Source organism: Polistes dominula, unplaced genomic scaffold (assembly GCF_049000335.1).
Source record: "Polistes dominula isolate Pdom_NZ unplaced genomic scaffold, Pdom_raw_medaka contig_33, whole genome shotgun sequence".
In the NCBI taxonomy this organism is placed as follows: Eukaryota; Metazoa; Arthropoda; class Insecta; order Hymenoptera; family Vespidae; genus Polistes; species Polistes dominula.
Genome location: NW_028300998.1, coordinates 1,484,920 through 1,506,817, shown reverse-complemented (window position 1 = coordinate 1,506,817; position 21,898 = coordinate 1,484,920). Strand labels below are relative to the sequence as shown.

The following is a 21,898-nucleotide window of genomic DNA, read 5'->3' as shown; positions in this document are numbered from 1 at the left end:
ACAAGTATAGTGATCCGTAGTATCTCAGTGGTATCTTATGGAGGGCCATTATAGTGATCCGTAGTAGCGAAAGGGTATCTTATGGAGGGCCACTATAGTGATCCGTAGTATCTCAGTGGTATCTCATGGAGGGCCATTATAGTGATCCGTAGTAGCGAAAGGGTATCTTATGGAGGACAAGTATAGTGATCCGTAGTATCTCAGTGGCATCTTATAAAGGGCCACTATAATGGTCCGTAGTATTTCAGTGGTATCTTATAAAGGGCCACTATAGTGTTCCGTAGTAGCGAAAAGGGTTAATGAACAACAAGGAAAATTCTTCCTTTACTATCGTTATATAAGACTTCCTTTTTCTCTTTCTCAAGAAAGGATTGCGAGTGAACAAAAGAAAAGTTAAAAAGAAAGTATTAAAAAGAAGAAGAAGAAGAAGAAGAAGAAGAAATGAGAAAAAGACTTTGGTGATACTCACGAGTATTGTCGTATCGTATGCCATTAAGTTCTTCAAAGCAAGGTAATACGGCAAGAGTTCCCGGTGAGGTGTAAGGCCAACAAAGTAAAGAGTCCCAATTAATTTCGCAGCCATCTCGGTCCTCCGCGACTATTCCTTCTTCAACACCATCATTATTAATGGCTTGACGTTGGTATCGTTGTTCCAACAAAAGCTCTTGATGCTGTCGTGCGAGGCACTTCAATTCTTTCTCGTTGTTGGAATCCTCCTTGAAGTTCGTAATGTACTTCAAAGCATTTCGCACGTAATTACGGTCCATAGATTCGTCGTCGCTGTTCGACGACAGCCAGCTAGCCATGTTTTATTATTATTATTATTATTATTATTTCTTTTTTTTCTCTCACTTGTTATTTTGACTTAATTTCAATTTCACTTAAATTGAATTTATCAGGATTTAATCGATCAGAGATAATTTAATACACGATCTTAATTACAGGCTGATTGCAAAGCGAGAATAGTTTTGTTAATGTAAAATTGTATTTTTTTTTGTACAATTATTTTTGTATTTTTAAAAATTGTATCTCTTTTTTTTTTATCTTTCTTTTTTTCTACTTTCAGTAAGTACTTTAATCTTTCTCCTTTCTTTTTAGTTTTCAACTGTCTCACATATGTTATAATAGTAGTTGCTGCAGCACATATGGAAAATATCGTTTCTATAAATATTCTTTCTGTTTCTATTTCTCTTCCACTTGTTGTAAAATATTATTCAGATGTAATATCTCACATATACGAGTACGAGAATACTCGTAATAGAAAAATAAAATGTAGGATATTTTATTCTTGTTTTTAACTTTGAATCGAAATACGTCTATCTACGTTGTTGTAGTTTGTTGAATTAAAAATTGGTAAAATTGGTAAGGCTCAAAAGAAAAAGTTATATACGTTCTTTTTTTTTTTTTTTCTTCTTCTGATATTCCTTATCTCGTTATAGCTAAAGTGAATAATGTCACAGATATGCCCTGCGGAAATCAGCCGTTCCTTTTATTTCCCCTTGCTTCGGTATTTACGTTGTCCGTACGTGGTTCTTTGCGTTGATGTTTACTGCAAACTGCGTTTAGAGAAAAAAAAGAAAAATAAGAAATAAGAAATTCCATTAAAATGTTTTTTTTTTTTTTTAACAGTCATAAGTAGAATGAGAAAATAAATAATAATGTCAAATATTTGCGTTATCATAAACAATATTTTCTTAACTTCTTATCTCTGATACTAAAGTTCGTAATAAAGTTTTATTTTACGTTATACGAATCTCTATTATAAACACTCGTGTGTGTTTGTGTATGTGTGTGCTTTCCTTTTCTCTTAGAAAGAACAAAGAGAAAAAAAAAAGAGAGAGAGAGAGAGAGAGAGATGCATTTGAAAATCCATTAGCGATATAAACAAGGAAAAGAAAAGAAAAAAAAAAATAAAGAAAAGAAGAGAAAAATTATTTGATAAAATCCAAATATTTTAATCTTTATCAAAACAAACTTGTTACAATATTAAAAGTATCTTAATTTGTATTAATTATATTTAAATAAAAATTAAAAAAAAAATGTTGTTATTTTATCGATAAGAAATATTATCCTCTCACGTTTTCCCCTTTATTACAGTTAGAATCACAGGACGTTCCCATAATACGGGTTTTATTGTCTCAATAAAGGTCTGAATCATGTCTACTCGACCAATGAATACGATTCTTGAGAAGCATCTAGCGAAACTCTCGAAACGTCAAGCGAATTATCGATCCTCAACTCGAAAGGACGTGCGTCTGGTAACCATTACGCGTGATCTGGTAGCACCTTCTCTCAACACCAAGGAAATCCGGTCTTAACTTCCTATTGTCACGTTGCATGTTTATACTTCATTGATGCCTTACATCGATAAGCTATTACTAAATAGTGATACTGATAGATAGATTGATGGATGGAAAGAGAGAAAGATATAAACAAAGTTAATCCCATGAGTACTGAATTATTTGAACATTTTTATATATATATATATATATATATATATATATATATATATATATATATATATATACATAACGAATTTAATTTGTTATTGTTATTATATATGGATTAATATGTCATAGTAATATATTTTATTTGAAATATATATTTATATTGATGATATCAATATATATTTTTGTTTTTTTTTTGCAACAACATTTTCATTAACTAAATATTAAAATAAATATTATAAATAAAACAAAATACCCAAGTAAGAAAATGACGTGTCTCACTCGTCAAATGTAACCAAAGGGTTTAAACGAAAACGAAGGGTTTAAAAAACGAATTTAATTTGTTATTGTAATTATATATGGATTAATATGTCATAGTAATATATTTTATTTGAAATATATATTTATATTGATGATATCAATATATATTTTGTTGTTTTTTTTTTTGCAACAACATTTTCATTACTAAATATTATAAATAAAACAATATACCCAAGTAAGGAGATGACGTGTCTCACTCGTCAAATGTAATCAAAGGGTTAATAAAATACCAAAGTCATCAAATTAATAAACATTGCGAATATACATTGGATAGATATGGATTTCTAATCTTTTATTACTATTTAACAACATGTGGTGCATAAAAGTCATGTTTTGGTCGTTTAAAATAATACAATGGAAAAAAATATGACTTACAATCCAATTTACAGACCTTTCCAAATCGATTGATATAATTGTAAGATTTTTGAACCATTTTTGAATCAATCAAGATATATTTCAAGAACAAAAGATCCTTTGAGATCATTGAGTTTGAATTAGTAACATGTATGTATATATAAAAAAAAAAAGAAAACAAATGAGTAAAATGAAAAACTCACGTAAGTAAATAAATCATCGAGTTATAAATCCTTTTTTAAGTTGACTGATATAATTGCTGTGTAAGATCTTTGAACCATGATAAAATATATATCTTCGATGATGAATGAAATAAAAATGTAGATTTTGTCTATTAAGGAATAAATAGATCCTTGGTAATCCTTTAAACGTTATAAGATAATCCTCTTGACGTTATCCTTTGGGTTCAATAGTGTATTTTAAAGTTACTTTGAAAATTTCATGTTCAAAGACACGCTCAGTCTCAATGGAGTAATTTCATTTTTCTTTTTTTATTTTTTTTTTTTTTTTCCATTTAGATACGAGTTATGTTTTTCACAAAAGAGAACGAGGATGAAAAAACGAGGGAGAAGAATGAGAGAATTACTTGTTGGCTCGCGACAAAAAGTTCACAAAAGTATATTACGCTTACTGGAACAGTACTCGAAAACTTCCGTTGAACTAATTTCTACGAGTTCTCTGCTCTCATGTGATCGTGCTTATGAATTCCCCTTTTATTGTTAACGTTTTGTACCATGCAACGTACCAACGTACCAACCTACGGCATATTACTCGAGAATGAGACATTCTGTGAATATGTTACCGGATAGAAATAGGATTATATTCTAATCATGTCGAAGAATTAGAAATATAAATATAAATATATATATACGTTATTTTAACGCATTTGTATTTTAATTATATTCTAAGGATCAAACTTTAATTTTTATTTCATTTTTTTTTTTTTTTTTTAATAATTTTCGATTCAAAATATTTGTATCGTGCGATGCAACGATTATTTGTGCATCGTTTAACTCTTTGCGGTATAGAATTTTAGATGATAAAATAACCCTATGTTACACATTTTAAATGAAATCTAATTGTAATATATATTTTTTATTAATAAAAGTATAAATATAATGTAAAAACATTAATAACCAAATTAATAACCAATTTCTTAATGTAAAAACATTAATAACCAAATTAATAACCAATTCCTTAATGTAAAAACATTAGGTAATAACCAAATTAATAATCCAAAACAAATTAATAACCAATTCCTTAGGATAAATAAAACTTTTGAAATAAAACTTATGAGTATGTGTAGCTATTGCAATATAATATTTCGAGATGGGACTAAAACCATCCCTTACAGCGTGCCTTACGGTGTATCAAAAAGGTGGGACACTTTTAATCCCAAAGAGTTAAATAATTTGTCAAAAATATTTGTAATATTTTTTTTTCTGTAATTAACAATTTAGTTCGATGTATTTAATTAATTATTTTATCTTATTTTATCTTCTAAATGGATTTTTCTCTCTCTTTCTTTTTTTGTTTTCTTTTTTTCTCTTTGTCCCTTTTCTCTATCTCTTATTTAAGGTATATATCTATCTGGTACAACGAGAGATCGACGATTAAACGTTTCACGAGAGCTTTCGGCTAGATCTTTCGCAAGAGCTTTCGTAGTTCCAGTTAATGGACCACCCATTTAACGTTGATGCGGGTATATATATGTATGTGTATGTGTGTCTTTTTGAAATTCTGTAAATGGAAGTACGATCGATTTTTTCTTATTTGTACTCGGTTTATTTCTAACGTCTACTTATTTTTCATCCTACACAAATTAATTTGTTATTTATCATCTATCGACATTCCATCGTACCAACTTTATTTATCAAACAGAAAGATGTCTCGAAATATTACTTATAGTATCCAATATTTTAAACTTTAAAAAAGAAGAAGAAGAGAAAAAAAAATTACAGAAATTTAAATTAAATGTTAAAAGTTTCATCTCATATATATTTATCTAAGTTCGTTCAGATAAATTAACAAGAAGTATCAAAGCACGGAGAAATTTGTTTTTAATTTATCTTCTTTTGAAGATTCTTTTCTGAAAGAACATCGAAAAACTTACTTTCAAAAGAAATAAGAAAAAAGAGACCAAATTTAGAATAAATTTTTGTCTCATCATAGAAATATAAAAAAAAAAAAAAAAAAACAAGGAAAAAATAATTTTCAAACAAAGATTTATCATTAATTATATAAATTAAGTGTTCTCACACTGAAAGGGTAGTTGCATCCTTCGTTGATAAGAAGATACGACAGGGCACGTGGTGTACAAGGAATAATAATAATAATAATAATAATAATAATAATAATAGGAGTTTGCGGAGTTTGCGAAATCAATCGTGATTAATATGCAAAACCGCGAAATTCGGAGAATGCACCACGTTCTCGATATGGATTTTCGTCTGCACCAGAAACCGGCGAGGACGACTGCCTGGCCTCTCTCAACGTCGCGCGTTCTCGCGAAACTCTCGAGGAAAACGAAAGAGGAGGAGGAGAAGAGGAGGAGGAACAAGGGAGGAGGAAGTGGAGAATGTGTCTCTATGTTTCTCTCTATGTCTGTGCGTCGTTGATGATGTATAAGAGTAGGTGGTTTCAGTAAATGGTAGAAGGGAGCATGCGCTGAGATCCTTTATCATTCTGCGCAGGCGCAGATGAAACGCGCCGAAAGGACTTTCTCGAGTCGAAAAAAAGAATGAAAAGAACAAAAAAAAAACAGACAGATTTCATTTCGTATTACATTAAAGAATTTTTTTTTTTTTTTTTTTTTTTTTTTTTTTTTAAATAAAACAATATGAATCGATACGTTGTGTGTGTACAAAAAAAAAGAAAAAGAAATATAAAACGAAATGACAATTTGTTTGTTCACTTTGTAATATTTCAAATTAATCAAATTTCTTTTTGCATGGAAAATGTTTGTCACGAGAATGATTGAAATTTGCGATGACACCATTTTCTTACTTGGAAAATGTCTTCTTCTTCTTCTTCTTCTTCTTGTCGATCGAAATGTGTTTAATACGGCGTACGGTTCAAAGTTGAATTGAGTAAACTTGTTTTCACAGTTCGACAAGTTGAAGTTTCTACAGAAGCTTTTCTTGTCTTGAAAATGTCATTTTTTTTTTTTGTTTTCATTCTTTTTTCTTTTTTCTTTTACTTTTACTTTCTTTTCGTTCCTTATCGAGAGGAACATTCTATTAAGTTATTTATAATATAACAAGTTATTTATAATTGACATCGTGCACAAACTAGCAAGTTGCATTTCCCCATGTTATGGGGTATATATATATATATATATATATATATATATATATATATATATATATATATATATATATATATATGTGAAAAGGATAAATATGTGAATTCAACGAAGCATAATAAAATAGTTAGACTATAACGTAAAGTATCACGCGTAGAATGTGAAAGAGAAAGAAAATCAAGAGATAGAGAGAAAAAAAAGAGAATGAGAGAGAAAGGTCGAATGAATAAATGCTGGATGAATGGATGGAGAGATCGGAGGGTAGGATATCGTAACCATGTACTACGTGCGTGTGCAAGGAACGAGCAAATGTTGTTAAAGAGAGTACACGTTCAGAAAATAATGATTCTTCCGTTCGTGTGCAAATTTACGTAGATTTATTATCATTCTGATCGTTTCAATCGTATTCCAAATTTATGCACTTCAACGAATTTCAATTTGAAATCATCGAGAATATTCCATTTTCCTTTGTATTTTTTTTTCACACTTTCAAATTGATTATTATTCATTTAATAAAAAAAAAATTAAAATTAAAATTATGATTTATCAAAAGACATTTTTCAAAGTTCAAGCTTTATGTTCTTTTTTTTTGTTTTTTTTTTGCATCGTGTTACTGTCAAAGAAAATGTTTTCATCTATCAATATCAATGTAGGAAATTTTCGATTTTTTCGTAATATCTGTGTCAAATTGAAGGAAGGATTGGTTTGACAGCTTGTCAAAGGATTAAACACAATATACAATGTTTATCGTAAATAAAAATGTATCCGATGGATATGATTTTTTTTTTACGTTCGAATATTAACTATCAAATATTATTTCAAATAAGAATATTTTAACAATCTATGAAGAAGAAGAAGAAGAAGAAGAAGAAGAAAAAAGAAAGACAATTAATTCTAAGAATTATTCTAATTTAAATCATGTTTTTTTTTTTTAATCGATAGTACAGAACATTTATATTATTGTTATACTACGTAAGTATGTTGAGGTATTGTACACACGTGTATTTCTATTGTATATAGACTCATAAAAGAAATGCAATCTTCTATCGATTGCCATAAATTTCAAATTGATTGCCAACAATTTTACGATTCTTTCCTGGTCGTTTACTATCCTTTCAAGTTAACATTTTGTGTAGAAAATAAAACTAGATTCAAGATACTAAGTTTAAAAATGTTTTAATACGTATTCGTTTAAATCCCTCGAGTACTAAATTATTTGAACATTTTTATGTATACATAAGGAATTTCATTTGTTATTGTAATTATGTATGAATTAATATGTCAAAGTAATACATTTTATTTGAAATATATTTATATTGATGATATAAATATATATATTTTTTTTTGCAACAACATTTTAATTATTAAAAAATATTAATAAATATTATAAATAAAAACAAAATACCCAAGTAAGGATATGACGTGTCTGATGACACGTCAAATGTACCCAAAGGATTAATATTTCATTGCACACATAATTCTTTTATTATTTAACTAATATTTAAAATATAATAAATATTAGTTGATAATTTTATAATTATAAACTAATATAAATATTATTGTTAAATATTATTTTAATATATAATATTTTAAATATAATAAATATTTATTCTAAAATACAACTTTTAGTTGAGTAAAAAAAAAAAAACAACAACTTTTAACTCAATTAAAATATTTTGTTATGCTGTTAGAGAAGAGTCAATGAAAAACATTCGTCTCGTTTAATAATCAGTTTATCATCCTGTCATGGTATATATGAAATATTCATCACGTAGTAATGACAATAAAGAACAGTCGAAAGTGTCACAAAATTGTAGAAGATATGCGAGATATATTATTTTAAATTTAAATCGAAAGAAACTGACACTCTGCTTTAATAAAACGAACAATTCTGTACCTTGACTGTAAAGTATTAACTTACAATTCTGATTTCATCATATAATTCTAAATAATCTACGTAAAGATTGGATTATCTTAAATTGATAAATAAATAATACATAGTCTTTTATAAATTTATTATTAAGTATTATGCTATAATAATAAAACCTTATTCAACATTATATAATAATTATTAATAAACAATCCCAATGTATTTGCTTGAACGAGTGCAGACAAGGCTGTTAAAGATAATTTACAAAAATCAATTTTATTTAAGTAAATACAATTCCTTTAAACGTAACTCAAATTTTCACCTTGATTTCATTAATGTATCACAAGTGATAAGTTAAGAGTCGTTTATTCTAAAGTTATACATAATAGAAGACAAAAATATATTCAAGTTGTAACTATTAAAGCATTTAATAAGTTACCTAATGATCTCAAAAACATGATGAATAATGCTTATACTATCAAGTGTCAATTAAAAAATGTAATATGTGATATTGTTTAACTAAATACCGATATATCGCTGTAGTAATTTAAGTTATGTACCCAGCCTATGTACAAGTAACTATATTTACCTCTTGTAGGATTTACTATGTAGTAACTTTTGTTATTATTATATAAATTTGTCTTTTCTGGTATAATAAATATTAAAAAAAAAAAATAAAATATAAAATATAAATCGAAATATTTTTAATGATTTTTAAGTTATTTAAAATGTTTTGCAATACAACAAGTACATATATATGTTTTTAAAGTATACAACACTTTTATATTCTCACGTAATCTTGTTTACGTTATAAAAAGACATAAATATAAAAGACAATTTTGATTGCATCGTTTTCACATAATATAACGATTCTTGCATAAATTATTGAATCGTAAAAATGTTGACAAGCCATAAATCGAGTGACGTTACGTAGAAAATCTTTCTTTTGAAATATACAACGCCATACTTCAATGTCTATATGAAATAGATACTATTATGTATGAGTTTACTAAAATATTTTCACAAAATAGTTGAAATCCATTCGACATTATGAAATAATATCGCAAAAGGTAAATCACAGAAGACGTTTAAATTTCCCATATATATATATATATATCTCTCATTCAAATGAGATTGTACTCAAACTCAAAGTGATCCAAATTGGGCATGTGTACTAAATACATATATATAGTTATATTCTCCTTAATATCTGCTATCCCATTTTGGAATAGAAGGACTCGTGTTAGTATGTAGCAATATACTGTCAAGTGTCAACCCAATAGTGTGCCCTTTGCAGCCATTTGCCAACGTCGAGATCTACAACTTGCAATTCGTCGTCAATACGTGTGTATGTGTGTGCAGGAATAATTGTTTAACGCGTGAAAAGCATTTACGAGATATTAAAAACGTTAAATCATGTTCAAGTGAATCTTGTGATGATTTTTGTTTTGAACAACCGATTCAAGAATCGAAGTTATTCATTTAAAGAAGTATAAAAAAAACAAAAACAAACAAAGAATATTATCCAAACTATTATCGTACTTTTTGTCAGTAAAAAACAAACAAAAAGTTTGGCCCTAATAGTTGAGGAGATTAATGTGATGGAGTGGTGTTAAATACACCATCTTTTACTTCTACCGAAGACAAATGTTACTGACGTTAAGAAGGAAAAGTGAGAGATCATTTATCAAGAAGATACAAATGTGACTATCTTTAAAAAAATACTTTCTTTTCTTATCTTAGATACATCAATGGTATCAATTCAATTTAATCGATAAGTGTGTTCACGTTCCAAATAAATCTTTATTCTTTAATTACGTCATTTTCCAAAGAATTTCTACCCTTCTGTGTACTCATTTTCATTAATAAATACCTATGTTAACAACTCCTTCTACTAAATTCTTTACGAAACAGTATATTTTCGAAGTCATCGTTTTCTCAGTTTATCAAATTCTTCTCTCAAAAATGTTAGTACATATATACATATATACGTGTGTGTATACGAGATGTATATATCGTATAAACGTAATCCTGTAGGACGAGTCTTTAGCAAAACTAAGGAAGAAAAAAAAAGTAGAATACAACAGAATATGTCTGATATTCTCTTTTGAAAGAAATAAGTACAAATTCACAAAGGATAATAACATTTTGTTGTCTCTCTCTTTTTCTCTTGTTCTTTTTTTAAAAGAACCCTCGAGCTTTTTCGACCTGGTAAGAAATTTTCTACCTACGATACATCGACGTAAAAAGATTGAGGGTTGTGGTTGGAATACCGGTAGAGCTATTAGATTTACGATAAAAGTCTGATCAACTTATCTTCCTTATGCATTTGCAAGATAACGACTAGGATATATTTAAATAAAGACATTACTATTTATTAGTTAAGACATCGAAGAAAATCTACAAATATAAGAAGTAGTTTATGATTATTTATTTATATTTTAGGTTGATATTTACAAGCCCTACAATATTGTACTATGACGTCAAACATATTGGTCACTATAAAATAACATTCGTATTTTGTGTTTTGTGCAATATGTCGAGTAGAAAGTTTTTCTAAAACTTCTTATGACAAACATTTTAAATTAGATCTTCCAAATGTAACTTTCTTTTTTTTTTCCATTTCAAAGTTTACAATAGCAAAAATCTGATTGAAACTACCGTCAAATGAAATTTCTTCTGTTAAATAGACTTTTACGTTTTTAAAGTATATCATGTATTCGATTACTAAATATATATATTTGGTTTTCTTTTTTTTTTTTTCAAAAATTCAACTGTAAATAATACTCTTCGGGTTTTCTTTTATGCTTTCGCGTGTACCTACTTCCAAAAAATATAAACTTACTTACTGTTAATTCAAAATGAAAAAAGAGAAAGAGAACTTTAAAACACAATAAATAATATTCTTCGTTATTTCATATTTTTATATGCACTTCAAAAAATATAAACTTATTGTTAGTTTGAAACAAAAAAAAAAAAAGAAAGAGAGAGAAAGACATAAAGGAAAAATAAACACAATAAAATAAAATCTGATGATATCTTCACAAAAACGGAAATGCTCTCTGATGATGATATTTTCAAGATTTATATACAATATTTTCTTACATTTATTTAAACGTATACTATTTACCATAGAATTAGAATATTTTCAAATGAAGATTTCATCTTAAGAATCCTGAAAGTATCTATTTATTTTTAACTATGGTTAGAAGAATGTAAAAAAGGGGATATTAGTAAAAGTGAAAATTCAATTGAAATATAAGACACGGGTACGTGCCAAGAAACCATTTTCATTGATAATGTTTACTGAAAGAAAATGAAGTCGAGAGAAAAGAAAGCAAATAGTTACGTTTTTAAATAACCTTCGACACGCGATATCATTTTATTTATTTTTAGATCATGACCATGGGTGGTGGTGTTCGAATTTAGAGGAAAAATAGAAAAAAAAAAAAAGGTAAGAGAGACAAAACAGAAAGCCTATCTTATTCGGAAAAAGAATCAATTTAGATAAAACGTATTCGTGACTTTGATTTTTTTTTCTTTTTTTTTTTTTTGATAATAAAAAGACAACTATTTTTTCCTACGAACGTTTTATTCGCACGAAACATTGTTATGACCTTTTTACAGTCTTAATGGGACGCAATAACGCAAAATGTTCTGAATAAAGGTGAAATATACAGTTGGGAGATTAGACAAAAATATGAGATGAAACGTAAACGCGAATACATTTATATTAAATACACAAATGATTTTTACATATAAAATTATAATCATATATGAATAGAATTATTAATTAGTAAAATTAATCGTTATTCAAAATTGAAAAATATCATTCTTAATTATACCATGAAATAAACCTTTTATACACTTTCAAATAATTCCAGATAGAGCAAGTTTACGAGGTAATCGAACATGAACTATAAAAGACCGTAATGGCGTAAGCCATTATACTTCTTTAATGCTCTAAACATAACGAAAGAAACGAAGTCGTTTTTTTTTTTTTTAAGAGAGTACACAGTACTTCGGGAATCAAACGTTTCTCTTATTAGCTTCATTATTTTCTTCTTCGTTTTTTTTTTTTTTTTTTTTTCAATGAAATAATACGTTTTTCTTCAGTTTATTATAATGTCTATGTTGAAAGTTTGTACGTATCTTATATTTTGTATTATTTTATGTTATTCGTATTAACGAAGGAAATTAGATCTCTGTGTACCATATAACAGAAATGGCATTTCTCATTAAGTTAGTAGTCTCTCTTTTTGTTAAATTATACTTCTCTTTGTTCAGCAAAAACTCACTGGCAAAAAATATAGGAAAGCATCAAAGAAGAAAATTCTTGAGTTTCAAATTTCCGTTACTACTAGGATATGTATTTGTATTCTTGATTAGCACGTTTTAATTAAAACGTATATTGTTTCAGAAAATTAAATACTCATGTGAACAAGAATATGAGAATACAATTTTATTTACATTCTTTTTTTTCCTGCATATTTGTTAATGTAATACATATTTGAAATAAATTTGATGAATAATTTTCTAATTTATCACGAATGAAATCAATAATATAATGCGATATCGACAAGTTAGAATTCTACCTTATCGACATCATGGATTACTCATTAACCCCTTAAGTTGAACGCTTGAGTTAACTCGAGTGACGTTGTATTCTATGCTGCTAGAAAAATTTTGATTAATTTCCTCATTTTTTGCCAAAATAATGTTCTAAATTGTGTTTTTTTAAATAAAAACAAAATTGTTTTTTTGGACCTGTTTAAAAAAAAAAAAAGAAAAACTGTGCGTTAACCGGGGTTAAATTTTACCACCAATGAATTTCAAATAATTAGAATAAAATAGACAGTGCCATCTACAAGTAAATTATTTTATCAAGTAACTAATTATTAATTTATACACAAATAATAAAGATGAAGAAAGTAGAAATTAAAAAAACAAAAAAACAAAAAATAATATGAATATATTTGTTTCTTTCTGTCTCTCTCTTTCCTTCCTTCTTTTTTTTACAAATTAATAACGTAATTAAAAGATATCGTGTTCCAATTTTATAATACGAATATTAAAGTACTATTCTTATGAATATTTCAATTTTGATTAGCCATGATTTGAGAAAAGGTAAATTGAACAAATTTCTATCATTTTCTTAGGAAATACTTTAAACTAAAACTTACCTTAATATTTACTTTATCATAGATGATGAAATATCTTTGAATAATAAACCAAGGTTCATTCATAAAATCGTAGTCATAAAATGTAATGCTAGCCGGAAAATGTAAATCGGTAGAGGGATCGTTTCCAAATGTTTCCCGTGTGTGCTGCGTTTTCCTTTCATGACTCAGATGTTTATTAGTGCAAGCTCTGGGATCATAAAACATAAATTTATTATACGTTATGATCTGTATTCGAATATAGAACAATTTCAAAAATGAACTTAATTATAAACAATTTCCAAAAATATTTTACAATATAGACAATTTACAAAGAGAAGGAACATTTGCATAATTTAATATATTATATAACATATACAGTTTAAATTAACAAAATTTCAATATATAAAATATAATACAATTGAATGATTTTCAATTTTTCATCGATCATGAAATGTTCGACAAATTCTCATATTCATTCAAAAATATATTATAATTTTATATACATTTTTTCTTAGACATTCAAATGATAAATAAATATTAATTAATAAAAAAAAATTGGAATGTGTAAAATTCTTTTTAAAAATACCTTCATTTTCCTGAATATTTGTCAAATTCAATCATTGCATCGTGTTCTGTTTTGAATTCACAATTTTCACTAATATTCACCAACAATTTCACCTAACTTAGTAAATATTTATTCTCTCAGTTCTATATAAAATGTTAATTAATAAACAACAAAAATTTACACACTGTATTTTCTTAATATTCACAAAACAGCAATAATTATTCTGCTACGTCGCGAAGAGATTTCAAACTGAAGACCAGTAGCGTTCTGTAAAATTCAAACAGAAAATTGCTAATGCTGATTGGTCAATCGCTCAAACCCATTGCGAAATCCAATCAACCAATCAGCGACCCTGTCTCTTACTTTATATAACTTCAGTCATCACATAAACAATGTATATTATTCAATTACGAATGTATTACATGCAAATAAGGACTCTCCTTATTAAAGATTTTAAACGATTGGACAATTCGTCTTACTTGTGTAATCGTCCAATCATCGTCGAGATGCATACATGATATAAACAATCTAAAAATAAATACTAAATATTTATTTTTATATATATATACCAATAATTAAAGATTTGTTTCTTCTTTTATTTAATATATGTGTGTAATGATTTATATATTATTTAAATAATAACTCTTTTAAAATAATTAATGAACTAACGATAAGGAATGGTAGGTAGCACGATTGAAACTAAAAAGGTGGCAAGATTTTATATTCATTTATGAGAATCTTATGAGATATTCTTACTTATCTTGGTTAAATATTAGCATTACTAATAAGATCTTATATTTACCGTTACTGGTGTGTTACATTGAGAAAAAGATACACGGATAATTCAAGGAAAAAATAATTGAAAGTGAGTGGATCATTTGCATTTTTTTTTTTTTTTAAAGATTAAACTCTTATCTAATAAAACATTAAAGATGAAATATGTTTGTTTATGGATAAAAATATTGAGAAACTTATGAATGTGATTTTTATACAATACATTATTATATATACTGTCTAGTAGAGGAAGTATTTTATTGTAGTATTAGTATGATATATATATATATATATATATATATATATATATATATATATATATATATATATATATTATTATTAATTATATTTTAATAACTAACACATATAATTATACGTTAGTAAAGATGATTTATAATTTGATGAAATTTATTCAGATAATATTTTTGGACGGTCTATTAATATAATCATTTTAAATACCCAAAATATTTACTCACCTTGTGGTGAGTACTACAACATTTGAAATTCCCGCCATTGTATATATAGAATGATATATATGATACTCGCATGTAACTTTCTAATTTATGAATTTATTTTTTATTATTATTGTTTCTTTAAATGATATTATTCAGAAATATTCATTATCATGTTCATTAATGGTAAAATAATGTCACTGATATCTAGAAAAATTCTTGTGGTTATCTATAAAAAGTATTTTACTAATACGTTTATAGATATATACAAATCAAAATATGTCTATAATACATTTTTAATAATTTAGCATTTAATCAATGCTTGATATTTAAATAATACCTTAATTTTATATATTCTAATATTTATAACGTTTGTAAAATTAATTTTATGCTGTTCAATGTTTCAATATTTGTAATAAGTATAAATTATAAGTACTGTATTAAAATTGCTACACATTACGTGATGATAATTTTTTGATAATGTATTAGTGATGTTTAAACAACTGTATTGTAGCAATTATTGATATTATATTAACATATTTTATCATATGTTAACTAAATAAATATATAATTAGATTATCTATATGTTAAACCTATATTAAACTATATATATATATATATAAAATTATCATAAAGTTACAAGTATTATACTAAATTAGATTATAATTAATAATTATGTTAATTTTATAAATGAATCATTCAAATATATAAATAGGTAATTATATATTAACTCTTGACTATATGTTTATTTGTCAAAAGCAGTACCTTTTATATCAATAATGATAAAAGAAAAAGTTTTAGTGCCAGAATAAGTACATAGAGTTAATAACCCTAAATATATGATAACTAAGATTAATGAAATATTTTCATTTCGAATATAGTTTGACATTAGTATTGTTAATAATAATTTATTTATCGCTGCTTAATAGCACTAATTTTTTTTTTTTTTACTAATTTAAGGACTAATATAAAAATATAAATAGCATCTGGCAACATGGCTGTATATTTGATTGTATATCTTTTTTTTTTTTCAAGGGATATCATTTGTTACACTAATAACAATTGGCTTAAAATAATCTTTCTTCTTTCAAATGGTGTTTGAACACAGTTGATATCTTTCATATTCTTCAACTCGTTTTTATATTGTAAACAATACAATAATATTTTTTTCTGTTCCTTTCAAATATTCAAATTTTCTTGAATCGTCCCTGAGCATATAAAATTGCTGTCTTTTTTTCTACTTTATTATTATTTTTTTTTAATATCAATATCTTTCCTGTACATCTAATTTCACCTTAATCTTTTTAAAAATGATCAATTATGTCCTAAACGTTTCCTCTTGTGATTCACTTTCAGTTTCACCATTACATATATGTACAGAATCTGAAATACTTCCACCTAAAACATATGATATAATCCATTGATGAGAGTCAATAATTGAAAATTTAAATTAGCCTATAAAAAGTAAAAACAAGATTATATATAATTTATACATTATTAAATAATAATAATAATACAATCTTAAAAAAAAAAAAAAACAAAAAAAACAACAACACATGTTATATCCTTCCAGATAAACATGGGAATGAAGAAATGATTGTTAGATAAATTTCTTCAATTAATACAATAATTTCAACAAAAACAATAAACTCTTCATTTATATATTTTCCTTTTTTGTTTGTGATTTATTTTGTTTAATTTTAACTCTCTTGAAAACATACCTCGCATGCATACAATTAATTGAATTGAATTGAAGCATTACTTTTTAAACTAATACACATATGCACATTTCACAAAATAATAATATTTGTGAAATAAAAAAAAAAAACAAACTATGCATTACTATTAACTATCTAAGTGCACACAATTAAAACTAATTAATATTTTGCACACAATATAATAACATACTCAAATGCAATATTACATTTCATATGGTGTATATATTACTAAAATATATATATATGATTATAAGTAAAATAAATAGAACAAAATTGTAAACATTAATTCCCAATATGGTAAAAATATTATTTATCATTTCGAGCATGATTTATATATGTAATATATGTTTCAAAGTTGTGTTGTTTAAATGTAAATTGTCTTCTGATAATTGAAAAGCACCATAGTTTTATGAAATGTTAGTGTGATCAAAGCTTCCCATGCTGTATCATTCTAAATTGAAGTAATATATATATATATAAAAAGAAAAAAAATTGTAAATAAAACAATAAATACATAACATTTGAAATAAAATTGAAATAAGAAAGAATTAATAATATGAGTATGATTAACTGATAAAATAAAAACAAAAATATTAATAAACAAAAAACAAACCAAACTAAACTGATAATCAATTTAATCCAATAGATAATGCAACATTCAGAAATTGTTCATATTTGAAGCTTTTTTTCTACTGTATTATAAACAATATTAAAGCTGCATAAATTTAAATACAATTATTTGTTGTATTAGCATTGCAAATTTCAAACTATTTTAAAATGGATTTTTTTCTTTCATGCAAAAATAAATGATATGAGTAATATCCTTGTGACAATATCCTAGAAATTCTATAGATTTCTTATTTCTTGATCAAAATCAAAAACATAATCAAAATTTATTTAACAAGAAGAATCTTTTCTGAAAGGAAAAAAATTGGTAATATCTAATTACACTTATCAGTTGATAATGTGGTGATTGCATATGAAGAATAGACTGTTCAAGTGTTCATAAATAAATATTAAAAAAAAATATGTTGAATTATTTTTCACAAGAAAATTGTTAACAGCGCTGTATATCCATGGCATATAAAATTTCTCTTTTTTTTTTTTGATTTTTTTTTTTTAAGAGTTATCATGAATAAGCCTTGATAATGAAAGACAATATACATAAAAATTAAATTGATTATCATGTTCCAATAAAATATAAACCAAAAGTCGTGAAAGTAAATTATGTACCAGATACACAGCACATTATCAGATGTGGCCCATTACAGACGATGACCTATAAACGTGTTGTTGCAGCTTGCCCATTATTCTTAGTATCTAGATATTTGTCTGCAAGAAAGATGTTTGCATATTATACAAAATAATGTCATGCACATTCCACACATTTTAACTGTGCAAGATAATATATCGGCTAGAAAAATATAAAGCAATACACCCATCATCACCCATTATACTTGTAGTTTGTTATATAATTATTAAATTAATATATTTTTTTTTTTTCATTGTGTGTCTACATTTAAGTTAATTTAAATAAGTATTATGAGATTCTAATAAATAATAAAATTGTAACTTAGACACATATGTGTAGTATACAAAAGTTAAATATATTTATACTACGATAAAAAAAATATTATAATAATAATAATTAAAATGAGATGTTTTGTTTTACACAAAAGTAAATGATGATGAATACTTTTTGAATTGTTAGTAATGTTAATAAATTATAAATATCAAATCAAAGAGGAGACACATACACAAAGCATTGACATGACACTATATCACCATTTCCATGTATAGTATTGCAATATATAAACGGCTACTTGTTTACTACATTAACAGATGCAATTGTGCCTGAAGTGTCAGCGGCTAAAAAGAATAAAAAGTCATGCATACCCATTAATCCACATTATTTCAATTTAATTTCAATCGAATAATACACAAACACTATAATTTACACCTACATGCAATAATATTTGGAAAATTATAGTAGCATCTACTTATTCCTGATTATAAACATAGATCACAAAGCAATAATGCAAAAGATTATAAATATATGAAGATCATAGGATCTTTAAGAATATAGTCTGTTCATTCTGTTGTTATAATTCGAATAAGAGTTCATATGTCTCTAATAATGAAGTTAACTTGAAATATGCAATAAACTTCATAACAGAGACGAAAGAGGTGATAAGAGAGTAACGTAGAATTGTACAAAATATAAAAGATATTTTCACTTACTTGTAGCAGTAAGTAGATCAACTGATGCTTTGTCTTTCTCTATATATAGAGCAGTGAAAAAGAAGAACAAGGATCCAACAACTTGAACAAAAATAGTAACGAATAGTGCATATTGTAAACTACGAAATTCTACAATATCATTGTAAACTGTAGGAATATCACTGGCAGCACCACCTAAACTCAGATCTGGTAGAATAACTACTTTTAGCCCTTCTGATATCTGAAAAATGTTTCGATTAATAAATTTTCAAATAAGTCAATGAATAAATGAATAAATGAATATAACTAAGAAACATCATATCTCAACTTACCAGACCTATAAGGTAAGGACTTCCAGCATCTCCAAAGGCATGTGCAAATAATATTTGAAATGCTTCTGCCGTAGATCTTCTAGTTGGTATTACTACATACTGGAAAGTTATATTGCATATCGTTCTTAATAAATAGTGATACATATTAAATAATGTAAAGTTAAATATTATCTGTAATATAATACTCACAAGCAACATATCTGCTACAATAGCCCAATTTAAATTTAAAGCTACTTGTCCTAAAAATATTAACACGTAACAAAGAGTAGCATTAGTATTAGCAGTAATTATTGCAAAAAATATTAATGGAGCGCTTATTAATAGACCGGTAGCACATATTAATGGGTCTGTAGTTGTCCAACGTACTCGAAGTTTTTGTGCTATAAAAGATCCTAAAGGTACTCCTATTATCCCAGACATCATTCCTATTAATCCAAATTTATAATCCACACTGTAAGTAAACACGCAATACATTAACAAATCAAAAAATGTAATAATAATTTATAAATCAAATTTTGTTGTCTTACTCAAGTGAATCTACTTCAGATCCAGTTAATTTAAATCCTATTTGCAAATATGTTGGTGCCCACCAAGATAATGCGCCAGCAACAAACGATACGCATGTAAATCCAGCTGTAGAAAGTGTAAAACTTGGACTAAAAAAAGCATTATAAATAAACAATAATTTACTTAATCAATTTGACACAAAATAAAAATGTTTTGAATTTTTATTGTGATTTATATCATTAACTTACTTCTTCGTTAAAGCTTTCACATCTTGTAACCATGCTGTATTAGTAATATGCATACCACCTTCTCTTTCACCTCTAACAGGTTCTCTTACTCCAATAAGTAATAGTATAATTGCTACTATTCCTAATACAGGTGTGACACGTAAACCCCATTGCCATGAACCTGTTGCTTTTGACATTTCACCTCCGATAATATAACCCATTCCACTGGAAAAGATACAAATTTATATATATTATTTGTATTCTTTTTTTATATATAATTTTTGAATATGTCAAGAATTACCTTCCAACGGGTATTGCAAAGTAGAATAATGCGAGCATTTTGGAACGGACATCATCAATAAATAAATCACTAATTAATGTTGGTGCAATTGTTGAATAACTAGCTTCTCCTATGCCAACCATCGCTCTGAATATTAAAAATGTCTCAAATGTCTGAAAAAATGTCATATACGATGAGTAAAATTATTAAAGTAACTTAATTTAAAAATAAATATTAGTGAGACTTTTTATATAAATATAAACAGATTTTTATCTTACGTACTACAGTTTGAAATGATTAAATATGTGTTACCGTCATAAAAGATCCAATAAATGTGGTAAGACTCCATAGGAAGACACCTATACCCATGATGGTTTTACGATTATACCTATCACCAAGATATCCAAATAATGGTGCGAATATCATATAACTTATAATAAATGCTGTCTGTAATAAGCCAGACTTATCATAACCAATATGAAAGTCATCCTTGATTTTTCTTAACATTCCTATTAACATATACAAGTGTTTATAAAAGTTAATAATAAAAAAAATATATATATATATATTATAGATCATAAGTGCATGTAAAAATGTTAAGATAATTTATAAACATAAAAATGAGTATAGAAAATGTTAATAATTACCAGCAACAGTGAAACGGTCCATATAATTTATTAAATTAATGAAGCATAATATTGTTACAGTGATCAATTCACTGGGTCTAACTTCTCTTAGGTTAAATGGCATTTTTAATTATGTTTTTACACGATTTGAAATTTTTTTTATTAATATCAAATATTATTACGATTCATTTGGTATAGCTCTGCTATAATAATAATTCGATTCATTCACTTCATACACAATGTGTACAATTTTTCCCAAGCTAATTTGTACTCAAATTAGTATTTCTAGTTTTATAATATAACCTCTTGTTGGGCTTTTCATTAATTTCAATAGTTAAGTTGAACGTAAACTAAAGTCACTATCGCATTTGTCTAATAATACCGATTTTCGTACGATAAATTTAAATAAAAACATTTCGTCATTTATTAGGATGATTTAATTTTCTGTTTACATGTATATGTAAACTGCATACACTACCACCTGTACATTTTAAATATGGCAATGCACTTTTTCAACTAATTGTAAAGTAAAATTACATATCACTTTAATTACAACGAACTTTATTGGAAAATGTTTGTATATATATATATATATATATATATATATTATATAAATATATAAAATATTTTACTATAATAAATTAATAATTATTATATATAATTACATAAATAACATTTAATAGTTAAATGTTGCATTTGTCTTAAAAAAATTTTCAAATTTACCGCGGCTTATATTATG

At 26.0% G+C, this 21,898-nt stretch overlaps 2 protein-coding genes across 7 annotated transcripts in view; both read right to left on the bottom strand.

Moving 5' to 3' along the window:
- Dh44-R1 (Diuretic hormone 44 receptor 1) overlaps positions 1-14,308 on the bottom strand; it is a 37,105-nt gene extending 22,797 nt beyond the window's left edge. Inside the window, exons 1-3 of one of the 5 annotated variants that reach the window (XR_016176957.1) lie at positions 14,045-14,306; positions 13,480-13,666; positions 470-1,556 (exon numbers count right to left, since the gene is read on the bottom strand). Coding sequence is in view for 4 of the 5 variants with exons in the window: in XM_089173674.1 (XP_089029800.1) it covers positions 470-806 (337 nt within the window). In the remaining variant the exon portion in view is untranslated. Of the gene's footprint in view, positions 1-469; positions 1,557-5,381; positions 5,690-13,479; positions 13,667-14,044 lie in introns of those variants that run through there. The other 4 variants (XM_089173674.1, XM_089173672.1, XM_089173673.1 and 1 more) reach the window with 4 other exon arrangements.
- An 879-nt stretch (positions 14,309-15,187) lies between these two features.
- Positions 15,188-21,661, bottom strand: spin (lysolipid transporter protein spinster). Of its 2 annotated transcripts, XM_089173446.1 has the most exons (10): positions 21,181-21,661; positions 20,846-21,042; positions 20,555-20,706; positions 20,275-20,478; positions 20,047-20,175; positions 19,709-19,970; positions 19,520-19,618; positions 19,209-19,428; positions 18,201-18,299; positions 15,188-16,647 (listed from the first exon to the last, which is right to left on the bottom strand). In XM_089173446.1, exons 1-9 carry the CDS (start codon positions 21,281-21,283, stop codon positions 18,247-18,249), a joined length of 1,419 nt encoding a protein of 472 aa, XP_089029572.1. In that variant the 5' UTR covers positions 21,284-21,661; the 3' UTR covers positions 15,188-16,647; positions 18,201-18,246. The 2 variants fall into 2 exon arrangements, with proteins under 2 accessions (XP_089029572.1, XP_089029571.1); XM_089173445.1 differs by lacking the exon at positions 18,201-18,299.
- Between the last annotated feature and the right edge of the window lie 237 nt (positions 21,662-21,898).